Source organism: Somniosus microcephalus, chromosome 2 (assembly GCF_052327205.1).
Source record: "Somniosus microcephalus isolate GS21.2 chromosome 2, FLI_Smic_1.0, whole genome shotgun sequence".
NCBI classification, from domain to species: Eukaryota; Metazoa; Chordata; class Chondrichthyes; order Squaliformes; family Somniosidae; genus Somniosus; species Somniosus microcephalus.
In genome coordinates this window covers 376,160,985-376,178,030 of record NC_140988.1, presented here as the reverse complement: position 1 = coordinate 376,178,030, position 17,046 = coordinate 376,160,985, and the positions used below count along the sequence as shown (strand labels likewise).

The 17,046-nt window shown below is 49.2% G+C and overlaps 1 protein-coding gene across 3 annotated transcripts in view; it reads right to left on the bottom strand.

Annotated features, from left to right (window-relative positions):
* Positions 1 to 17,046, bottom strand: part of LOC147123778 (semaphorin-4F-like) — a 428,228-nt gene that overhangs the window by 126,077 nt on the left and 285,105 nt on the right. For all 3 annotated transcript variants that reach the window (XM_085975913.1, XM_085975908.1, XM_085975919.1), the window contains 2 exons: positions 3,343 to 3,500; positions 496 to 555 (listed from right to left, as the gene is read on the bottom strand). In XM_085975913.1, the coding sequence (XP_085832039.1) occupies positions 496 to 555; positions 3,343 to 3,480 (198 nt within the window). In that variant the 5' untranslated portion in view covers positions 3,481 to 3,500. The remainder of the gene's footprint in view (positions 1 to 495; positions 556 to 3,342; positions 3,501 to 17,046) is intronic.

Sequence of the window (17,046 nt, the reverse complement as noted above, 5' to 3'; positions counted from 1 at the left end):
TTCTTTTAAATTTTCTCGGGAATTGGGCGATGCCACATTTACCGCCCTAAAAGAATTGGGTTTACAACTAATGCTCTCATGGGGCTGGGCCATTCTGAAAAGCATTTGAGCATTAAAAGTCAACCCCACACGTTGTGGAACTGCAGTCAATTATTAGCCAAACCAGGTAATCCCTAAAGGAGATCAGCAAACCAGTTGGGCTTTTACAGCAACCTGCCAGTTTTCGTGGTCATTTATTTATACCAATCCACAAATTACTAGGTTTATTGTACTCACTTTCACAGCTTGCCAGGGTGAGATTTGAACTCACAATCTCTGACTGCTTACCAGACCCCGCACATCCAACTCAACCTGTAGCAGCCACGTAGATTGTTTGATCAGTTTCAGTAAATACTCTGACGTTCAACAGGTAGAAGAACACCCACCAAGGAGTGACTTACACCACAGATCTTACAAAAGTTAAGAACAGAAGAATAGAAAGCTTTGAGAACAAACCTCCATCTTGCCTTTTCGGATACAGGAATTACGTTCATTTTCCATTACATTCCACTCTATCTGTAAAACAAATGCATTCACATCACACAATTAATACAAGTGCACTATTATACAGAAAATGCAAGAACCAGAGCACTTGTAGGTCTTTGTTTTATCTCCTTCCTTGCAGTTTTCTCCTGTCCCAAAGGTTCTGACTCCTTGCTGAAGTCCAGTTCTATGGGTAGTGCCCAAGCTCTCTTACTTTGCCCAAGTGTCCATTCTTATTATGAGACAAAGTGGTCATGTGGACCACAAGAAGCATCATAGCGGAGCTTGATCCTGTCTTCAACTCACATTTAAACACACAACCTTTGCAGCAGGAGTTACAGGATGGAAACTGAGAGCGCTGCTTGACTTTTTCCCTCCCCCCTCCCTAGCTATGGGATGAATTTCCCCTAGAACGGTAAGGTTTCTGGCTGCCTTAAAATAAAAATGTATTGCCCTGATCTTCAGGGGTCCAGGCCCTGATCCCGGCCTGGACACCCAGGTGCACAGCACTTCCACCAAGTCTCGGGGAGATAAGCCTGGTCTCATCAGGAATAACTCCCCCACAAGTTACACCAGGTCTTGACTGGGGGCTGGAGCACAGGAACTCACCAATTAGGGAGTCCTTGGTCCCACCCCCACGAGAAGGGACTCAATATATCCCGCTCCTGGCGAAGACGACAAGCTGTTCAGGTGTACTCCAGAGTTACAGCTATAGTCAGCTGGAACAGCTGAGGAATTTCAATTCAACTGAGGACTTGGAAATTTCAAGTCAAATCTGTTTACCATGTAGCATTTCAAAGCTCAGACAACATTGCCATAGCTCAGGAACTGCTCCCCAACTAGATATAAGCTTCTTTATTAATTCAGAAATAACAAAATGCTCTATGACAGACCCCCTCACTACACCATTACCACCTGTATATGAAGGACATCAGCCAGGGATGCGCTTTAATACAACATTTTCAATAACATTTTTCCAGTGAATTTTGTGTCAAGGTGAAGAATGTCAGTGCTGAGTAGTGGAAAATGTTATTGTCGCCTGCTGTCAAACATCAAGCTGCCTCAGATCAGCTAAATCGTAAGTTTAATCAGTCCCCGACCTTAGAAGAGCAGCCCTTGCTGCATCAGTATAAACTTTTCCACTCCCTACACCAGCTAGTCTCTGACTAAGACATTTGGTAACAATTAGCGGCGGTTTTGTGCTGTGGGCTCACACACCCGGTAGGAAATGGGTCAAGATTATCCAAGCACATTTCATGTCCCGCACTTCCACCCAGCAGATATAGAATTTCATCCCATCATTCAGGGCTAGACTTGACCTCCGGCTTCCGAGGTAACGGCACCATGTCGCCACCACCCAACCCAACTGAAATGCAGAATATTCAACAAGTCAGCAACCCTCAGGACTGAGGTTGGGTTTGGGTTGTGAAAGTCATGTCAACTGTTGACTATTTTCCATATTTCAAGATTTCAGTGGGGACATTGAAAGCATGGCTATTTTCATTGTACTCACTCCAAATTGATGGAGAATTATGTTTTTCCATTAAATCTTTTAAATAGTAAACTGGCAAAGGCTGTTTCTGTCCTTTGGAGATGATGTGGTCTAGAAAGTATCATCAATGCATTTAAAAAAAATTAAAGACAAACACTATTCTGCCATTATTTCAAATTGATCCACTAATAGTAGACAGGGAAAGTCTATTTTGAGGTTGTATACTTTTACTGCAAGCATTCAGTGAAGTTCAATTGCCAAAGCAGCCCTCACTCTGTACACACAATCTTCAGTAGAAAATTCCTGGAACAATATTTATCGTTCATATCTTCATTCATAATAGAGAAACCACAAAAATGATCCTCTGTGAGTCTGCCCTCACTACAGCACATTGATATACCACATCCTCCGAGATACGTTTGCCCTTTCCTTTGTCTAACGTGCAGAAGTCAATCACCACGTTTCAGTCTCCAAACTGAAATCCACACGTTCGCCTGCGAGAGTGTACATGAAGGCATGCCCCCCACAGGATGAGGATGCAACCCACAGGATGAGTGTGCACTCCACAGCAAGCAAACTGAAACTTTGAAGAACTCATATCCATTACTCATATCCATTCCAGCTTCCTGACAAACAGGAGAAACTGACAGACAAGACACTGCTTACAAGCCTCTCACTATAAAACACACAATGAAACATATAAACGTACTGTTTAGAATACCCTTCCTGATAGAAGCCATGTAAAATATACACCACACACTTCGCATATGGATTCAAAAGCAGTATTGCAGTGAAAGCTAGTCTACTGCATCTTTTCTTCTCACTGCCAACTTCTTTTGAAGAGGCAGCTTGCCCTGCCTCCATTCAGTTTCCTTAAGGCCCAGTCCACAGATTTCTTCACAATTTATGACTTTTTGACTCAGGAACCGTGCTGGACTCTAGGCTGAGAGAACTAGGCTGCCGGAACGATGACTTCCAAGAGTTGGAAAGGTGTTTTCTAATCCTTGACTTTTCCTGCACTTATATTCTTACTGCTATCAAGTATCACTCAGTCTGGATTAAATATTTTGGCACATCCTACTTAACACAACTCATGCACTTAAATGAATCTATAATCCACCCCACTCTTTTTAGTTTCAGTCCCCCCCCATCATGATAGCTCTGTTTTTGCTTTAGGATCTAGCAACACACTGTAGATTACATGCAACAAAAGTCTTGAGCAATTCCCACTCTTGGGTGAATGCGGACAACAATTTATAACCATGACCCGCAAGGACTTCTGAATCACACAAACAGACAGATCACAAATTTTCATGTGAAGTAATTACCATAAATGGATTCTGCTCCACAGAAGTCAAGTTGAGGACAAAGATGGCGTTACTTGCTCCCACATAGAGGCGGTTACGTGGTTCGTCTACCAAAAAGGTGGTAAAGGTGGTATGATCACCCTTGGAGAAGTTCCTCATTGACGTCAGCTGCTGAAGCTCTGAAATCGGGAAAACAAGAGAAACACGTCATGAAACTGGAAGAAAAATTAAAACAAAAAATCTTATCAACAGCCTTAAGGTTAGCTACAAGGCATGTCCGTTCAAATAAAGTCTTTAAAAAATTTTTTTCACTCAGTCTGAATGCCTGTAGTATTATCAACGTAGGAGGTAGTTTGTTTGGAGTAATATGTCCAATTTTAGGGCTTCTTCAGATATTACTTTTGTTACTCAGCTCCCCCACCAACATCCAAAGCACCTCCAGAAGGATTACTGACTCTCCTAATGTACGACAAGGACACTAACTCATAAGTAACAGCACCACAAGTTAATGGAGCAGGATACTTTGTTCCCATCCAGCTCAACTAAACACCAGGGACTTTGACCCAAATCAATCACCGTGGCCCTTAAACATGCACTGCTCCCAGGCTGGGAGCCTAGGCAGTGAATATTAGCACGGTATTTTGACTGCAGGATCACAGCTGAGACCAGACCTGCTCTTGCCAGACACCCATGCGCTTGCACTTTCTAACAAGGATTACTTGATAGCGATCAGCAGTAGGAACCCTGGTCGACACTTCCTGTACATAGAGTGGTGGTTGTCAGACTAATGGCAGTCCAGCTAATCCAAATGCTGCTGTCCCAGCTAATAATGACTCACGCTACTCACCAGTCACCTAAACTGGGACAGCCAGGTTACACAGCCATTGTGCCATGAAAAAAAGCTCTGGAATGAGTTCTATTGATTAGCTGGCAGGCATGACATAATATATTAAAAAAATAACATTTTAAATGATTCTTACTGATGTTAGTCGTACCTGTGGCATAACTTAACATAGAATTGTGGCCCCTTAATTCCTCTTTAATTTCAAGTTTAGTGTTGTAAATTAATTCCTATGAATCATGACATCATTATTTTTCCATAACCACTCTTCAATCTGCTTATAGTCTTCTCATATTCCTTCCATATAATTGTCTCTGTGCTATGAGAGATTGTACCAAGGCACTTAGCTACAAGCAGGCTACTGCTGACCACAAGAGCAAACAAGAACTCTACTCAGATCAACTTCTCAGTACAGTAGATTGGTTTTGAGACTCAAGTATGGTGCGGGTTTCTAGGCATATCTCATGTTGCTGTTTCTGGGGCTTTGCTGTGCACAAATTGGCTACAACGTCTGCCTGAAAAAACAATAATGACTACATTTCATTAAAAAAAAAATCATTAGCCTGTGAAGCAGTTTGGGACATCCTAAAGGAAATGATAGGCACAATATAAATAAAGACAAGTCTTCCTTCTTTCTTTCTATGTCAGGTAACCAGACAACAAAAACAAATCAAGTGAATTGAGACCAAAACATAATGAAATCAGTGCCGTCACTGGATTATGGTGATTGGGTTATTTGTGCAGGAGAAAGGCCTCTGATTTCATAGAAATTACAGCACAGAAACAACCCATTCGGCCTAACAGGTCCATTCCGACTAAGCCTCCTCCCACCCTACTTCATCTCATCCTATCAGTACATCCTTCTAACCCTTTCTCCTTCATGTGTTTATCTAACTTCCCCTTAAAGTCATCTATGCTATTTACTTCAACTACTCCTTGTGGTAGCATGTTCCACATTCTAACCACTCTATGAGTAAAGAAGTTCGTCCTGAATTCCTTATTGGATTTATTCGTGACTTATCTTATATTTATGATTCTTGGACAATCATGCCTACTACAGTGCCAATGATGGTTCAAGTCACTGATCTCCTCACTACATCATATGGTTCCTCTGAAATGTTAGTACATGACAGTGGTCACATCTGGAACTGCTTCATCTAGCCATTGCTACTGCTACCTCCCAAACCCACGACCTCTACCACCTAGAAGGACAAGGGCAGCAGGCGCATGGGAACACCACCACCAAGTTCCCCGCCAAGTCACACGCTATCCTGACTTGGAAATATATCGGCCGTTCCTTCATCGTCGCTGGGTCAAAATCCTGGAACTCCCTCCCTAACAGCACTGTGGGAGCACCTTCACCACACGGAATGCAGCAGTTCAAGAAGGCGGATTAGCACCACCTTCTCAAGGACAATTAGGATTGGGCAATAAATGCTGGCGTAGCCAGCGAAACTCACATCCCAGGAACGAATAACAAAAAAGAGGAATATCTAAATTCACTGGTGCTGATAGTGGTGGGAGCAAATTAAGGGGATGAATTAAGAGTATCACACAAAGAAAGACTTGCACTTATATAGCCCCTTTCACAACTTCAGGGCATCCCAAAGCACTTTACAGCCAATGAAGTACTTTTGAAGTATAGTCACTGTTGTAATGTAGGAAACGGAGCAGCCAATTTGCGCACAGCAAGCTCCCGCAAACGGTAATGTGTTAATGATCAGATCATCTGTTTTAGTGATGTTGGTTGAGGGAAAACTATTGGCCAGGACACCGGGGCGAACTCCCATGCTCTTCTTTGAATAGTGCCATGAGACCTTTTACATCCACCTGACAGGGCAGGTTTAACGTCTCATCCGAAAGATGTATATTGGGACAATACTTAAGTATATTTTCTCCAATTGTGCATTGGTATTAAAATACTAAATAACGCCTAGCAACAATGATGACCTACTTTTAAAAAACATGCAATAAGACCAATTCATTTGGATGTACAGATGATTTCCCAACACCTATCAACATCTGTTCTTGAGATTCAAAATTTGCCATCCAAAACTGTACAGATCTACAAAATATTCAGCCTGTGTAGAGCGGAGACACGCAGACCAGAAAGGTCCCCTCATTCAATGCTGATCTCTGCTGAGTCAGCTCAGGCAGCAGTAGGAGAACTACAATCAGCCGCGGTTCCCACTTGGATGGAGGAGCAAAAAAAATCAGCCAGGATTCCTGTTTCTAATGAGTTGTGCGATCAAATCTAACTTTACAAGGCTTGATCTTCCAGGAACAGTGTAGTATAGATGCTGCAGGAAGTAGGGAAATATGCACTGTGGTACAGACAGTAACCAAACAAACCAAAACAAGACGTTAGAAATATAGCCAAATCCACAGCAAAAGGAACCATAACCTTATAAAAAGTCTAATTTATCCACTAATCTCTCGCAGCAGCCAAGTTGACTGCTCTCTTTCAGAGCTCCTTCTCTCTGTTATTTCACTTTTACTTTCTGCATCTATTCCTCTCTCTCAATTAACTATTTAACATCCTTTGGCTCACTTCTATCTGATTACTGACCTGATTACTAACTTGCTTTCATCAAATTGCATTCCCTGCATCGCTTTGGACATTCATCCACACCCCGTGTCGCAACAAACTATTCATTAATCATTATGGAACAAATTAGTACTCTTCAAAAAAAGCCATGGAGCTTTTCCCCCACTGCAGGGATTTGTCTCTCCCAATTTTCTATTCCTTTCATAAGCTTGAGCTATTAACAACCACAGCCAAGCAGTCTAATTCCAGGCCTTGCCAATATCACTTGCTGGGAGGTCACCAATAGTTCCCCCTCTCATTAGCTTGCATTGGTGTTTTTCTACCATACAGTAACTGCTAGCAAAAAGAGGCAATTCGCAGCCATGGTGCAACATGACTCCTTTCCATGGTTATGGAACAGACAACAACTTGAATGCATACGGTCCAGTTGTAGCTGGAACTGGGGACAAAAGCAAGCAATCCAGACCTCCTTCTTGGCAGGACGCTTGACCAGAATGATCCACAAGGTCCCTCTTCTTCCTTACGATTAATATTGGTAAAGCAAAAGGAATCGGTAAAGGTGCATGAACAGCACCACTAAATACATACAAATGACAATACGGAAACAGGCCATTCGGTCCAAACACTCCGTGTTGGCATTTACCCACCACGCAAGCAAATAGTTCTAATCACATTTACCCACCCTGTTTCCCATATCCCGTTAACCCCCTTTCCTCCATCCACCTATCCAATCTAATATTGAATGTAGACAGTTTCTGCGCCAACCACTAACCTTAGAAGTGAATTCCACAGCCTCACAACTAAGGATGAGTAACTCACGTCATTACCATCAGCAATCTAACGAAGGAAGTGACAACTACATGTGACCTCAACCAAACATCCTCAGCCTCTTGCCAAACAGATCCACAATGCATAATGCTGTTCAAAGATCCTCAACTTCTCACTATCTTGTTGTTCATCCCTGTAAACTTAACTTCACAATATTAAAAAGCACAGCACAGCACAGTCCATTGTAACAATGCTTATACAGGGAAAAACTTGATCAGCTGCAAGATGTATGGGTACAACAACACAACAACAACAATTTGCATTTATACTGCATCTTGAACATAGTAAAAAAACAACTTGTATTTATTTAGCGCCTTTAACGTAGTAAAACGTCCCACGGCGCTGCACACAGGAGTATTATAAGACAAAAAATTTGACACCGAGCCACATAAGGAGAAATTAGGGCAGGTGACCAAAAGCTTGGTCAAATGGTAGGTTTTAAGGAGCGCCTTAAAGTAGGAGAGGTAGAGAGGCAGAGAGGTTTAGGGAGGGAATTCCAGAGCTTAGGACTCAGGCAACAGAAGGCACGGCTCCAATGGTTGAGTGATTATAATCAGGGATGTTCAGACTTAGAGGAGCGCAGGTATCTCAGGGGATTGTGGGGCTGAAGGAGATTACAGAGATAGGGAGGGGCGAGGCCATGGAGGGATTTGAAAGTAAGGATGAGAATTTTGAAATCGAGGCGTTGCTTAACCGGGAGCCATTGTAGGTCAGCGAGCACAGGGGTGATGGGTGAACGGGACTTGGTGCGAGTTAGAACACGGGCAGCAGAGTTTTGGATGATCTCAAGTTTACGTAGGGTGCAATGTGGGAGGCCAGACTTGGAATAGTCAAGTCTCGAGGTAACAAAGGCATGGATGAGGGTTTCAGCAGCGGATGAGCTGAGGCAAGGGCGGAGACGGGCGATGTTACAGAGGTGGAAATAGGCGGTCTTAGTTATGCTGCGGATATGTGGTTAGAAAATCATTTCAGGGTCAAATATGACACCAAGGGTACAAACAGTGTGGTTCAGCCTCAGACAGATGTTAGGGAGAGGGATGGAGTCAGTAGCTAGGGAACAGAGATTGTGGCGGGGACCGAAAACAATGGCTTCGGTCTTCCCCTATTCAAGAAAGGAGGGAGGCAGAAAGCAGGAAACTATAGGCCAGTTAGCCAAACATCTGTCATTGGGAAAATGCTGGAGTCCATTATTAAGGAAGCAGTAGCAGGACATTTAGAAAATCATAATACAATCAAGCAGAGTCAGCATGGTTTTCTGAAAGGGAAATCGTGTTTGACAAATTTATTAGAGTTCTTTGAGGATGTAACAAGCAGGGTGGATAAAGGGGAAACAGTAGATGTATTGTATTTGGATTTCCAGAAGGCATTCGATAAGGTGCCACATAAAGTTCACGATGTTGGGGGTAATATATTAGCATGGATAGAGGATTGGCTAACTAACAGAAAACAAAGAGTCGGGATAAATGGGTAATTTTCCGGTTGGCAAACTGTGACTAGTGGGGTACCATGGGGATCAGTGCTGGGGCCTCAACTATTTACAATCTATATTAATGACTTGGATGAAGGGTTTTGTGTGTACTGTAGTCAAATTTGCTGATGATACAAAGATAGGTGGGAAATCAAGTTGTGAGGAGCACACAAGGGCCTAGAAATTCAGTGGTGCCCCATTTGGGGCGCCAAGCTCGACTGGGCACTGGAATTATCACTCCGGGCGGAGCCGCTTGCGCCAGCCCGATATTCAATTTCAGCGCCCTAAACGGAAGCGAGGCGCTGCTCGAGGCGCCCCGCGTCCCTCTTGGGGTGCTGAAACTGAATATCGCAGCGCAACGTGCCGCAGCGCCACACGCTGCGGCACGGCACGCTGCGGTACTGCAGGCCTTCCTCCCCTTCTTAAAGGGGAGGGGCCTGCACCAGCGCGATCGGGGATTGCGAGTGCCGGCAAAAGAGCCCGGCACCGAGGAGAGGTGCCAGGCTCTTGGGACACAGCTGGCACTGCCCGGGGGGGGCTCGGGAGGCCGGGGACGGTGGCGCGAGGAGGTGCTGGCAGGCGGCCAGCAAAAAAAATGGCCGCCCCGCACCTCCCCTTTAATTAGCGCCACTACCGCCGCAGGTTGGCCCCCCTGAACCGGTCGCAGATTGCAACCGGCGTTACAGCGGGGGGCGCGACCCAATATCACGATCGGGGCGGTAGCGGGGCGCTGCACACACCGATGACATCATCGGTGGCGGCGCAGCACTACAGGCTAACGCCGCCATTAGCGCCCAGCTAAATTTTGCGGGGGGCGTGGCCAGTGGCGCTAAAGCCACTAAGTGCCCTCTTTGGGCGCTAACTGGTGGCGCAGTCCACCGAATTTCTAGGCCAAAGAGTCTGCAAAGGGATATAGATAGGTTAAGTGAGTGGGCAAAAATTTGGCAGATCCGGTATAATATGGGAAAATGTGAGGTTATCTACTTTGGTAGGAAAAATAAAAAAGCAAATTATTATTTAAATGGAGAGAGATTACATAATGCTGCGATACAGAGGGTTCTGGGGCTTCTCGTACATGAAACACAAAAAGTTAGCATGCAGGTACAGCAAGTAATTAGGAAGGCAAATGGAATGTTGGCCTTTATTGCAAGGGGGATGGAGTATAAAAGTAGGGATGTCTTGCTACAACTGTCCAGGGTGCTGGCGAGACCACACCTGGAGCACTGCGTACAGTTTTGGTCTCCTTATTTAAGGAGAGATATACTTGCATTGGAGGCAGTTCAGAGAAGGTTCACTACGTTGATTCCTGAGATGAAGGGGTTGTCTTATGAAGAAAGGTTGAGCAGGTTGGGCCTATACTCATTGGAGTTTAGAAGAATGAGAGGTGATCTTATTGAACATATAAGATTCTGAGTGGGCTTGACAGGGTAGATGCAGGGAGGATGTTTCCCCTCGTGGGGGAATATAGAACTAGGGGGCATAGTTTCAGAATAAGGGGGCACCCATTTAAAACAGAGATGAGGAGGAATTTCTTCTCTCAGAGGGTCGTGAATCTTTGGAATTCTCTACCCCAGAGAGCTGTGGAGGTGGAGTCATTGAATATATTCAAGGCCGAGATACAGATATTTGAACTACAGGGGAGTCAAGGATTATGGGGAGCGGGCGGGAAAGTGATGTTGAGGCCAAGATCAGATCAGCCATGATCTTATTGAATAGCGGAGCGGGCTCAAGGAGCCGAATGGCCTACTCCTGCTCCTATTTCTTAAGTTTTTATGTTCCCAATATTTAACTGGAGAAAATTTCTGCTCATCCAGAACTGGATGTCGGACAAGCAGTCTGACAATTTAGAGATCGTGGAGGGGTCGAGAGGAGTGGTGGTGAGGTAGAGCTGGGTGTCATTAGCGTACTTGTAGAAACTGACGCTGTGTTTTCGGATGATGTCGCCAAGGGGCAGCATGTAGATGAGAAATAGGAGGGGGCCAAGGATAGATCCTTGGGAGACACCAGAGGTAACGATGCAGGAATGGCAAGAGAAGCCATTGCAGGTGATTCTCTAGCTACGATTAGATAGATAAGAATGGAACCAGGCGACTGCAGTCCCATCCAGCTGGGCGACAGTGGAGAGGCATTGGAGAAGGATGAAGTGGTTAACCGTGTCAAAGGCTGCAGACAAGTCAAGAAGGACGAGGAGGGATAGTTTACCCTTTGTCACAGTCACAAAGGATGTAATTTATAACTTTGATGAGAGCCGTTTTGGTACTGTGGTGGGGCGGAAACCTGATTGGAGGGATTCAAACATGGAGTTGCGGGAAAGATGGGCACGGATTTGGGAAGCGACAACACGTTCAAGGACTTTGGAGATAAAAGGGAGTTGGAGATGGGGTGGTAGTTTGCAAGGCCGGAGGGGGTCAAGGGTTGGTTTTTTTTAAGGAGAGGGGTGATGACAGCAGATTTGAGGGAGAGGGGGACAGTACCTAAGGAGAGAGGACTGTTAACAATGTCAGCTAACATGGGAGCCAGAAAAGGAAGTTGAGTGGTCAGCAGTTTGGTGGGAATAGGGTCGAGGGAGCAGGAAATGGGTCTCATGGACAAGATGAGCACGGAGAGGTCATGAGGAGAGATCGACGAGAAACTGGAGAAAGATGCGAGTTCAGGGCTAGGGCAGGGGGGAACCTTAGAGGAAGTTTGGCCCAGTGGGCTAGGGGAAGGAAGGGAAGTGGCAGAGGCAGCTGAATAGATGGTTTCAATCTTAGAGACAAAGGGCTGGATTTTGCCGGTGCTCAGAGGGCGGGTTTGGAGGCGGGTCTGCTATCAAAATAGCAAAGATTGGCAGCGGGTAGGAAACCCGCTGTCAACCCACCTCCACGTGAGTCTCCCAGTTGTCGGGTCTGTCTGAGGAGAACTGACCCGACACCAAGCAGCGGGGGAGACAATTGAGATCATTAAATGGCTTGTTAACAGACAATTTAATGCTATTTTGAGGCTACCTTCCAATTTTACGTGCTCCCCCACGGGTTACCCGCTGTTCAGGGAACACGCCAGCCCACCCTGTTGTGAGTTGATTCTGCTCTGACGTATCGGATAAGCTGACAGCAGCAGAAGTGGTGTAAAGGATGCCATTTTGCAGATGTTCAGTTTCAGAGCTCAGAAACTGCTGGTTACTGCATTTGTAAGACATACAGGGGTATAAATTCGGTTGTGCCCCCTCTGGGGCGCTAACTTTGCCGGGGCACTACTTTTAGCGCCCCGAAAAAGTTAGCACCCCCGTGCCGTAAAGCACTCCAACTCCCTCTTGGGGCGCTACTTGCAACAGCGTGCACGTAGCGCCGCAGTATTACAGGCCTCCCTCCCCTGATTAAAGGGGAGGGGCCCCGGGGCCCGGCTGAACCACCGGGGAGTGGGGTGCTGGGAAAACAGCCCGGCACTCAAGAGGAGTGCCGGGCTGACCGATCGTGGCCGGCACCCCGCATGAAAAAGCAGGAGGGGGCAGGTGCTGGCAGGCGGCCCAAAAAAAATGTCCGCCCGGCACCTGCCCTTTAATTAGCGCTGCCTCGACCGCAAAAACACCACCCTGACCCTGTCAGACATATCGTCCGGTGGTAGCTCAGGGGGCGCGAACGAAGTTTGTGGCCAGGGCACTGCGCACGGCAATGACATCATCGCCGGAGGCACAGCGCCATGGGGCGCTACCGGCGCCGCTAACCTCCCGCTGAATTTCACGGGAGGCGTTAGCAGCACCGCGCCCAGGGAGCAACATCGGTGCCCTTGGAAAGAACACACCTTGGTCCTCTGAATCCTTCCACAATCAGCCCCAACACTTACATCACCAGGCACACCAACATCGCCAACCTTCTCTGCCATCACCTGATGCTGCACAGAACACAGGGCATCAGCCCCTGACAACATTGCTGCCCAGGAGGCCAGCGATGGCATCACCATGGCCAGATTTACTTCACTTGACGCTATAAACCCTGGCTGCCAGATGATGCGCCAGGTTGACACCATCCCACACCAGTACCATAAAGCATCCCTTTAATGTCCAAGCCATTCCATTCACACTCATCACTATAGCGGGGGGGGGGGGGGGGGGGGGGGGGGCGGGGCGAGAAGTTATGTCTCAACATTCACTGGAACTCAGTAAGATGCTTCTCAAGGTGCGCACAGATCTGTCCAATAAGGTGAAGCGTTGAAAATATAGATTTCACTATTAGCAGAAACTTCACATGGACATTGGCTAAACCTCTCAAGTGCCTACCCTTGTGTGTTGTTAGTTACTATGTTTGCAGTAGGATGATGGTGAGTGTGAGGGGTGGCTAGTGAGATGGGGAAGTGATAATGTAGATAGATAGAGAGAGGGATGGGTGGAGGTGCAAGGTAAGTTGGTGTGAGTAAGGATGTGCAGGAGAAGGGTAGGGAAGGCAGAGTGATGGGGATGTGATGAGTGGCACAGCAGGGTGAGGTTGAGTGTGGCATTGCAGTAACGTTCCGTGATCTACTGAGATCATTGAAAGGTTGGTGCCACTGCAGCCAGGCACTCCTGAGGACATCTCTGCTTGTGTCCTGCTGTGCAATGTGCAACCAGACTGCGTTGATCTCCTGGGGAGGTCTCTTCCGCCCATGGGAAGGGAAGAGAATCTCCCTGCGTCCTGTGACCCCCCTCCGTAGTCACCGTGTATGTTTGACGACAGGAAGTCAAGGGGAGAAACATCTTTCTGAGCTGGCTCTCTGGGAGTAGCACACATAACGCAGCAGTAAATGTCCAATGTGGAGCACAGTGTGTAGCAGGCTTTCCATAATGAAACTGGATAAATATTTGAAGTAGAGGAAGGTACAGAGCCATAGGGAGAAAGCACGGTAGTGGCATTAGTTTTGGTTTGCTCAATCAAAGAGCCAGCACAGGCACAATGGGCCGAATGACAATCCGTGCTGTAAAGTTCTATGTCTAAATCCAATATGAAGTCTACATGTATAAAATGGCATGTCTATCTTTTTGTTGGAGCTTGCTGTAAAGTGATGGTGCAAAATAAAAAGCAACAAGCACACTTAAAATTTACAGTGTAGCCACCATAATGGAAAAGAACCCACTGATAGTTAATGGAAACTGGCAGATAGTCGAGAACCCCAAATCTTCTTACATCTGGTGTTTAAATAAACATCTCTGTTTTATTTTTAACTGAATGCATTTTATTTAAAAAAATAATATTTCTGGCAGTCTGACTCCCACTGGGTTCCCACTCATAGAAACATAGAAACATAGAAGATAGGAGCAGGAGTAGGCCATTCGGCCCCTCGAGCCTGCTCCGCCATTCAATGCGATCATGGCTGATCATCCAAATTCAGTACCCTGTCCCTGCCTTCTCCCCATATCCCTTGATCCCTTTAGCCTTAAGAAATATGTCCAACTCCTTCTTGAATATATTTAATGAATTGGCCTCAACTGCCTTGTGTGGTAGAGAATTCCACAGGTTCACCACTCTCTGGGTGAAGAAATTCCTCCTCATTTCTGTCCTAAATGGCTTACCCCTTATCCTTAGACTGTGACACCTGGTTCTGGATTCCCCCGCCATCGGGAACATCCTTCCTGCATCTAGTCTGTCCAGTCCTGCCAGAATTTTATAAGTTTCAATGAGATCCCCTCTCATTCTTCTAAACTCCAGCGCATTTAATGCTGGACTCCTGCCCCAAAGCCCCACCCCCCGCTCAGCTCCTGCCCCAAAGCCCCATCCCCCGCTCAGCCCGACCCAAAGCCCCACCCCCCGCTCAGCTCCTGCCCCAAAGCCCCATCCCCCGCTCAGCCCGACCCAAAACCCCATCCCCCGCTCAGCCCGACCCAAAACCCCATCCCCCGCTCAGCCCGACCCAAAGCCCCACCCCCCGCTCAGCTCCTGCCCCAAAGCCCCATCCCCCGCTCAGCCCGACCCAAAACCCCATCCCCCGCTCAGCCCGACCCAAAACCCCATCCCCCGCTCAGCCCGACCCAAAGCCCCACCCCCCGCTCAGCTCCTGCCCCAAAGCCCCACCCCCCGCTCAGCCCCGACCCAAAGCCCCATCCCCCGCTCAGCCCCTGCCCCAAAGCCCCACCCCCCGCTCAGCTCCTGCCCCAAAGCCCCATCCCCCGCTCAGCCCGACCCAAAGCCCCACCCCCCGCTCAGCCCCGACCCAAAGCCCCATCCCCCGCTCAGCCCCTGCCCCAAAGCCCCACCCCCCGCTCAGCTCCTGCCCCAAAGCCCCACCCCCCGCTCAGCCCGACCCAAAGCCCCATCCCCCGCTCAGCTCCTGCCCCAAAGCCCCATCCCCCGCTCAGCCCGACCCAAAGCCCCACCCCCCGCTCAGCCCCGACCCAAAGCCCCATCCCCCGCTCAGCCCCTGCCCCAAAGCCCCACCCCCCGCTCAGCTCCTGCCCCAAAGCCCCACCCCCCGCTCAGCCCGACCCAAAGCCCCACCCCCCGCTCAGCTCCTGCCCCAAAGCCCCATCCCCCGCTCAGCCCCGACCCAAAACCCCATCCCCCGCTCAGCCCCTGACCCAAAGCCCCATCCCCCGCTCAGCTCCTGACCCAAAGCCCCATCCCCCGCTCAGCCCCGACCCAAAGCCCCATCCCCCGCTCAGCCCGACCCAAAGCCCCATCCCCCGCTCAGCCCCGACCCAAAGCCCCATCCCCCGCTCAGCCCCTGACCCAAAGCCCCATCCCCCGCTCAGCCCCTGACCCAAAGCCCCATCCCCCGCTCAGCTCCTGACCCAAAGCCCCATCCCCCGCTCAGCCCCTGACCCAAAGCCCCATCCCCCGCTCAGCCCCTGACCCAAAGCCCCATCCCCCGCTCAGCCCCTGACCCAAAGCCCCATCCCCCGCTCAGCCCCTGACCCAAAGCCCCATCCCCCACTCAGCCCGACCCAAAGCCCCATCCCCCGCTCAGCCCCTGACCCAAAGCCCCATCCCCCGCTCAGCCCCGACCCAAAACCCCATCCCCCGCTCAGCCCCTGACCCAAAACCCCATCCCCCGCTCAGCCCCGACCCAAAACCCCATCCCCCGCTCAGCCCCTGACCCAAAGCCCCATCCCCCACTCAGCCCCTGACCCAAAGCCCCATCCCCCGCTCAGCTCCTGACCCAAAGCCCCATCCCCCGCTCAGCTCCTGACCCAAAGCCCCATCCCCCGCTCAGCCCGACCCAAAGCCCCATCCCCCGCTCAGCCCGACCCAAAGCCCCATCCCCCGCTCAGCTCCTGACCCAAAGCCCCATCCCCCGCTCAGCCCGACCCAAAGCCCCATCCCCCGCTCAGCCCGACCCAAAGCCCCATCCCCCGCTCAGCTCCTGACCCAAAGCCCCATCCCCCGCTCAGCCCCTGACCCAGAGCCCCATCCCCCGCTCGGCTCCTGACCCAAAGCCCCATCCCCCACTCAGCCCCTGACCCAAAGCCCCATCCCCCGCTCAGCCCCTGACCCAAAGCCCCATCCCCCGCTCAGCCCCTGACCCAGAGCCCCATCCCCCGCTCAGCCCCCGATCCAAAGCCCCATCATCCCCCGCTCAGCCCCCGACCCAAAGCCCCAGCCCCCGCTCAGCCCCCGATCCAAAGCCCCATCCCCCGCTCAGCCCCCGACCCAAAGCCCCATCCCCCGCTCAGCCCCCGACCCAAAGCCCCAGCCCCCGCTCAGTCCCCGACCCAAAGTCCCATCCCCCGCTCAGCCCCCGACCCAAAGCCCCATCCCCCGCTCAGCCCCCGACCCAAAGCCCCATTCCCCGCTCAGCTCCTGACCCAAAGCCCCATTCCCCGCTCAGCTCCTGACCCAAAGCCCTGTCTCCTGCTGAGCTCCTGACCGAATGCCCTATCTTCACCGGGCTCCTGATCCAAAGCCTCAATTTCTCTGAGACTTCTGAAAACATTTTGGTGGATAATTGCTTGTACATAATCAAGGTTACATGGCAGGAACAAACCTGGAGATTTGCCGCTGATTTCATAATCGGAAGAGAAATAAAAAAGCTGATGGACACCATGTGGAGCATTCCAGGGCCAAGTGTAGTGGGGATAGCAAGGAAACAAAGGGG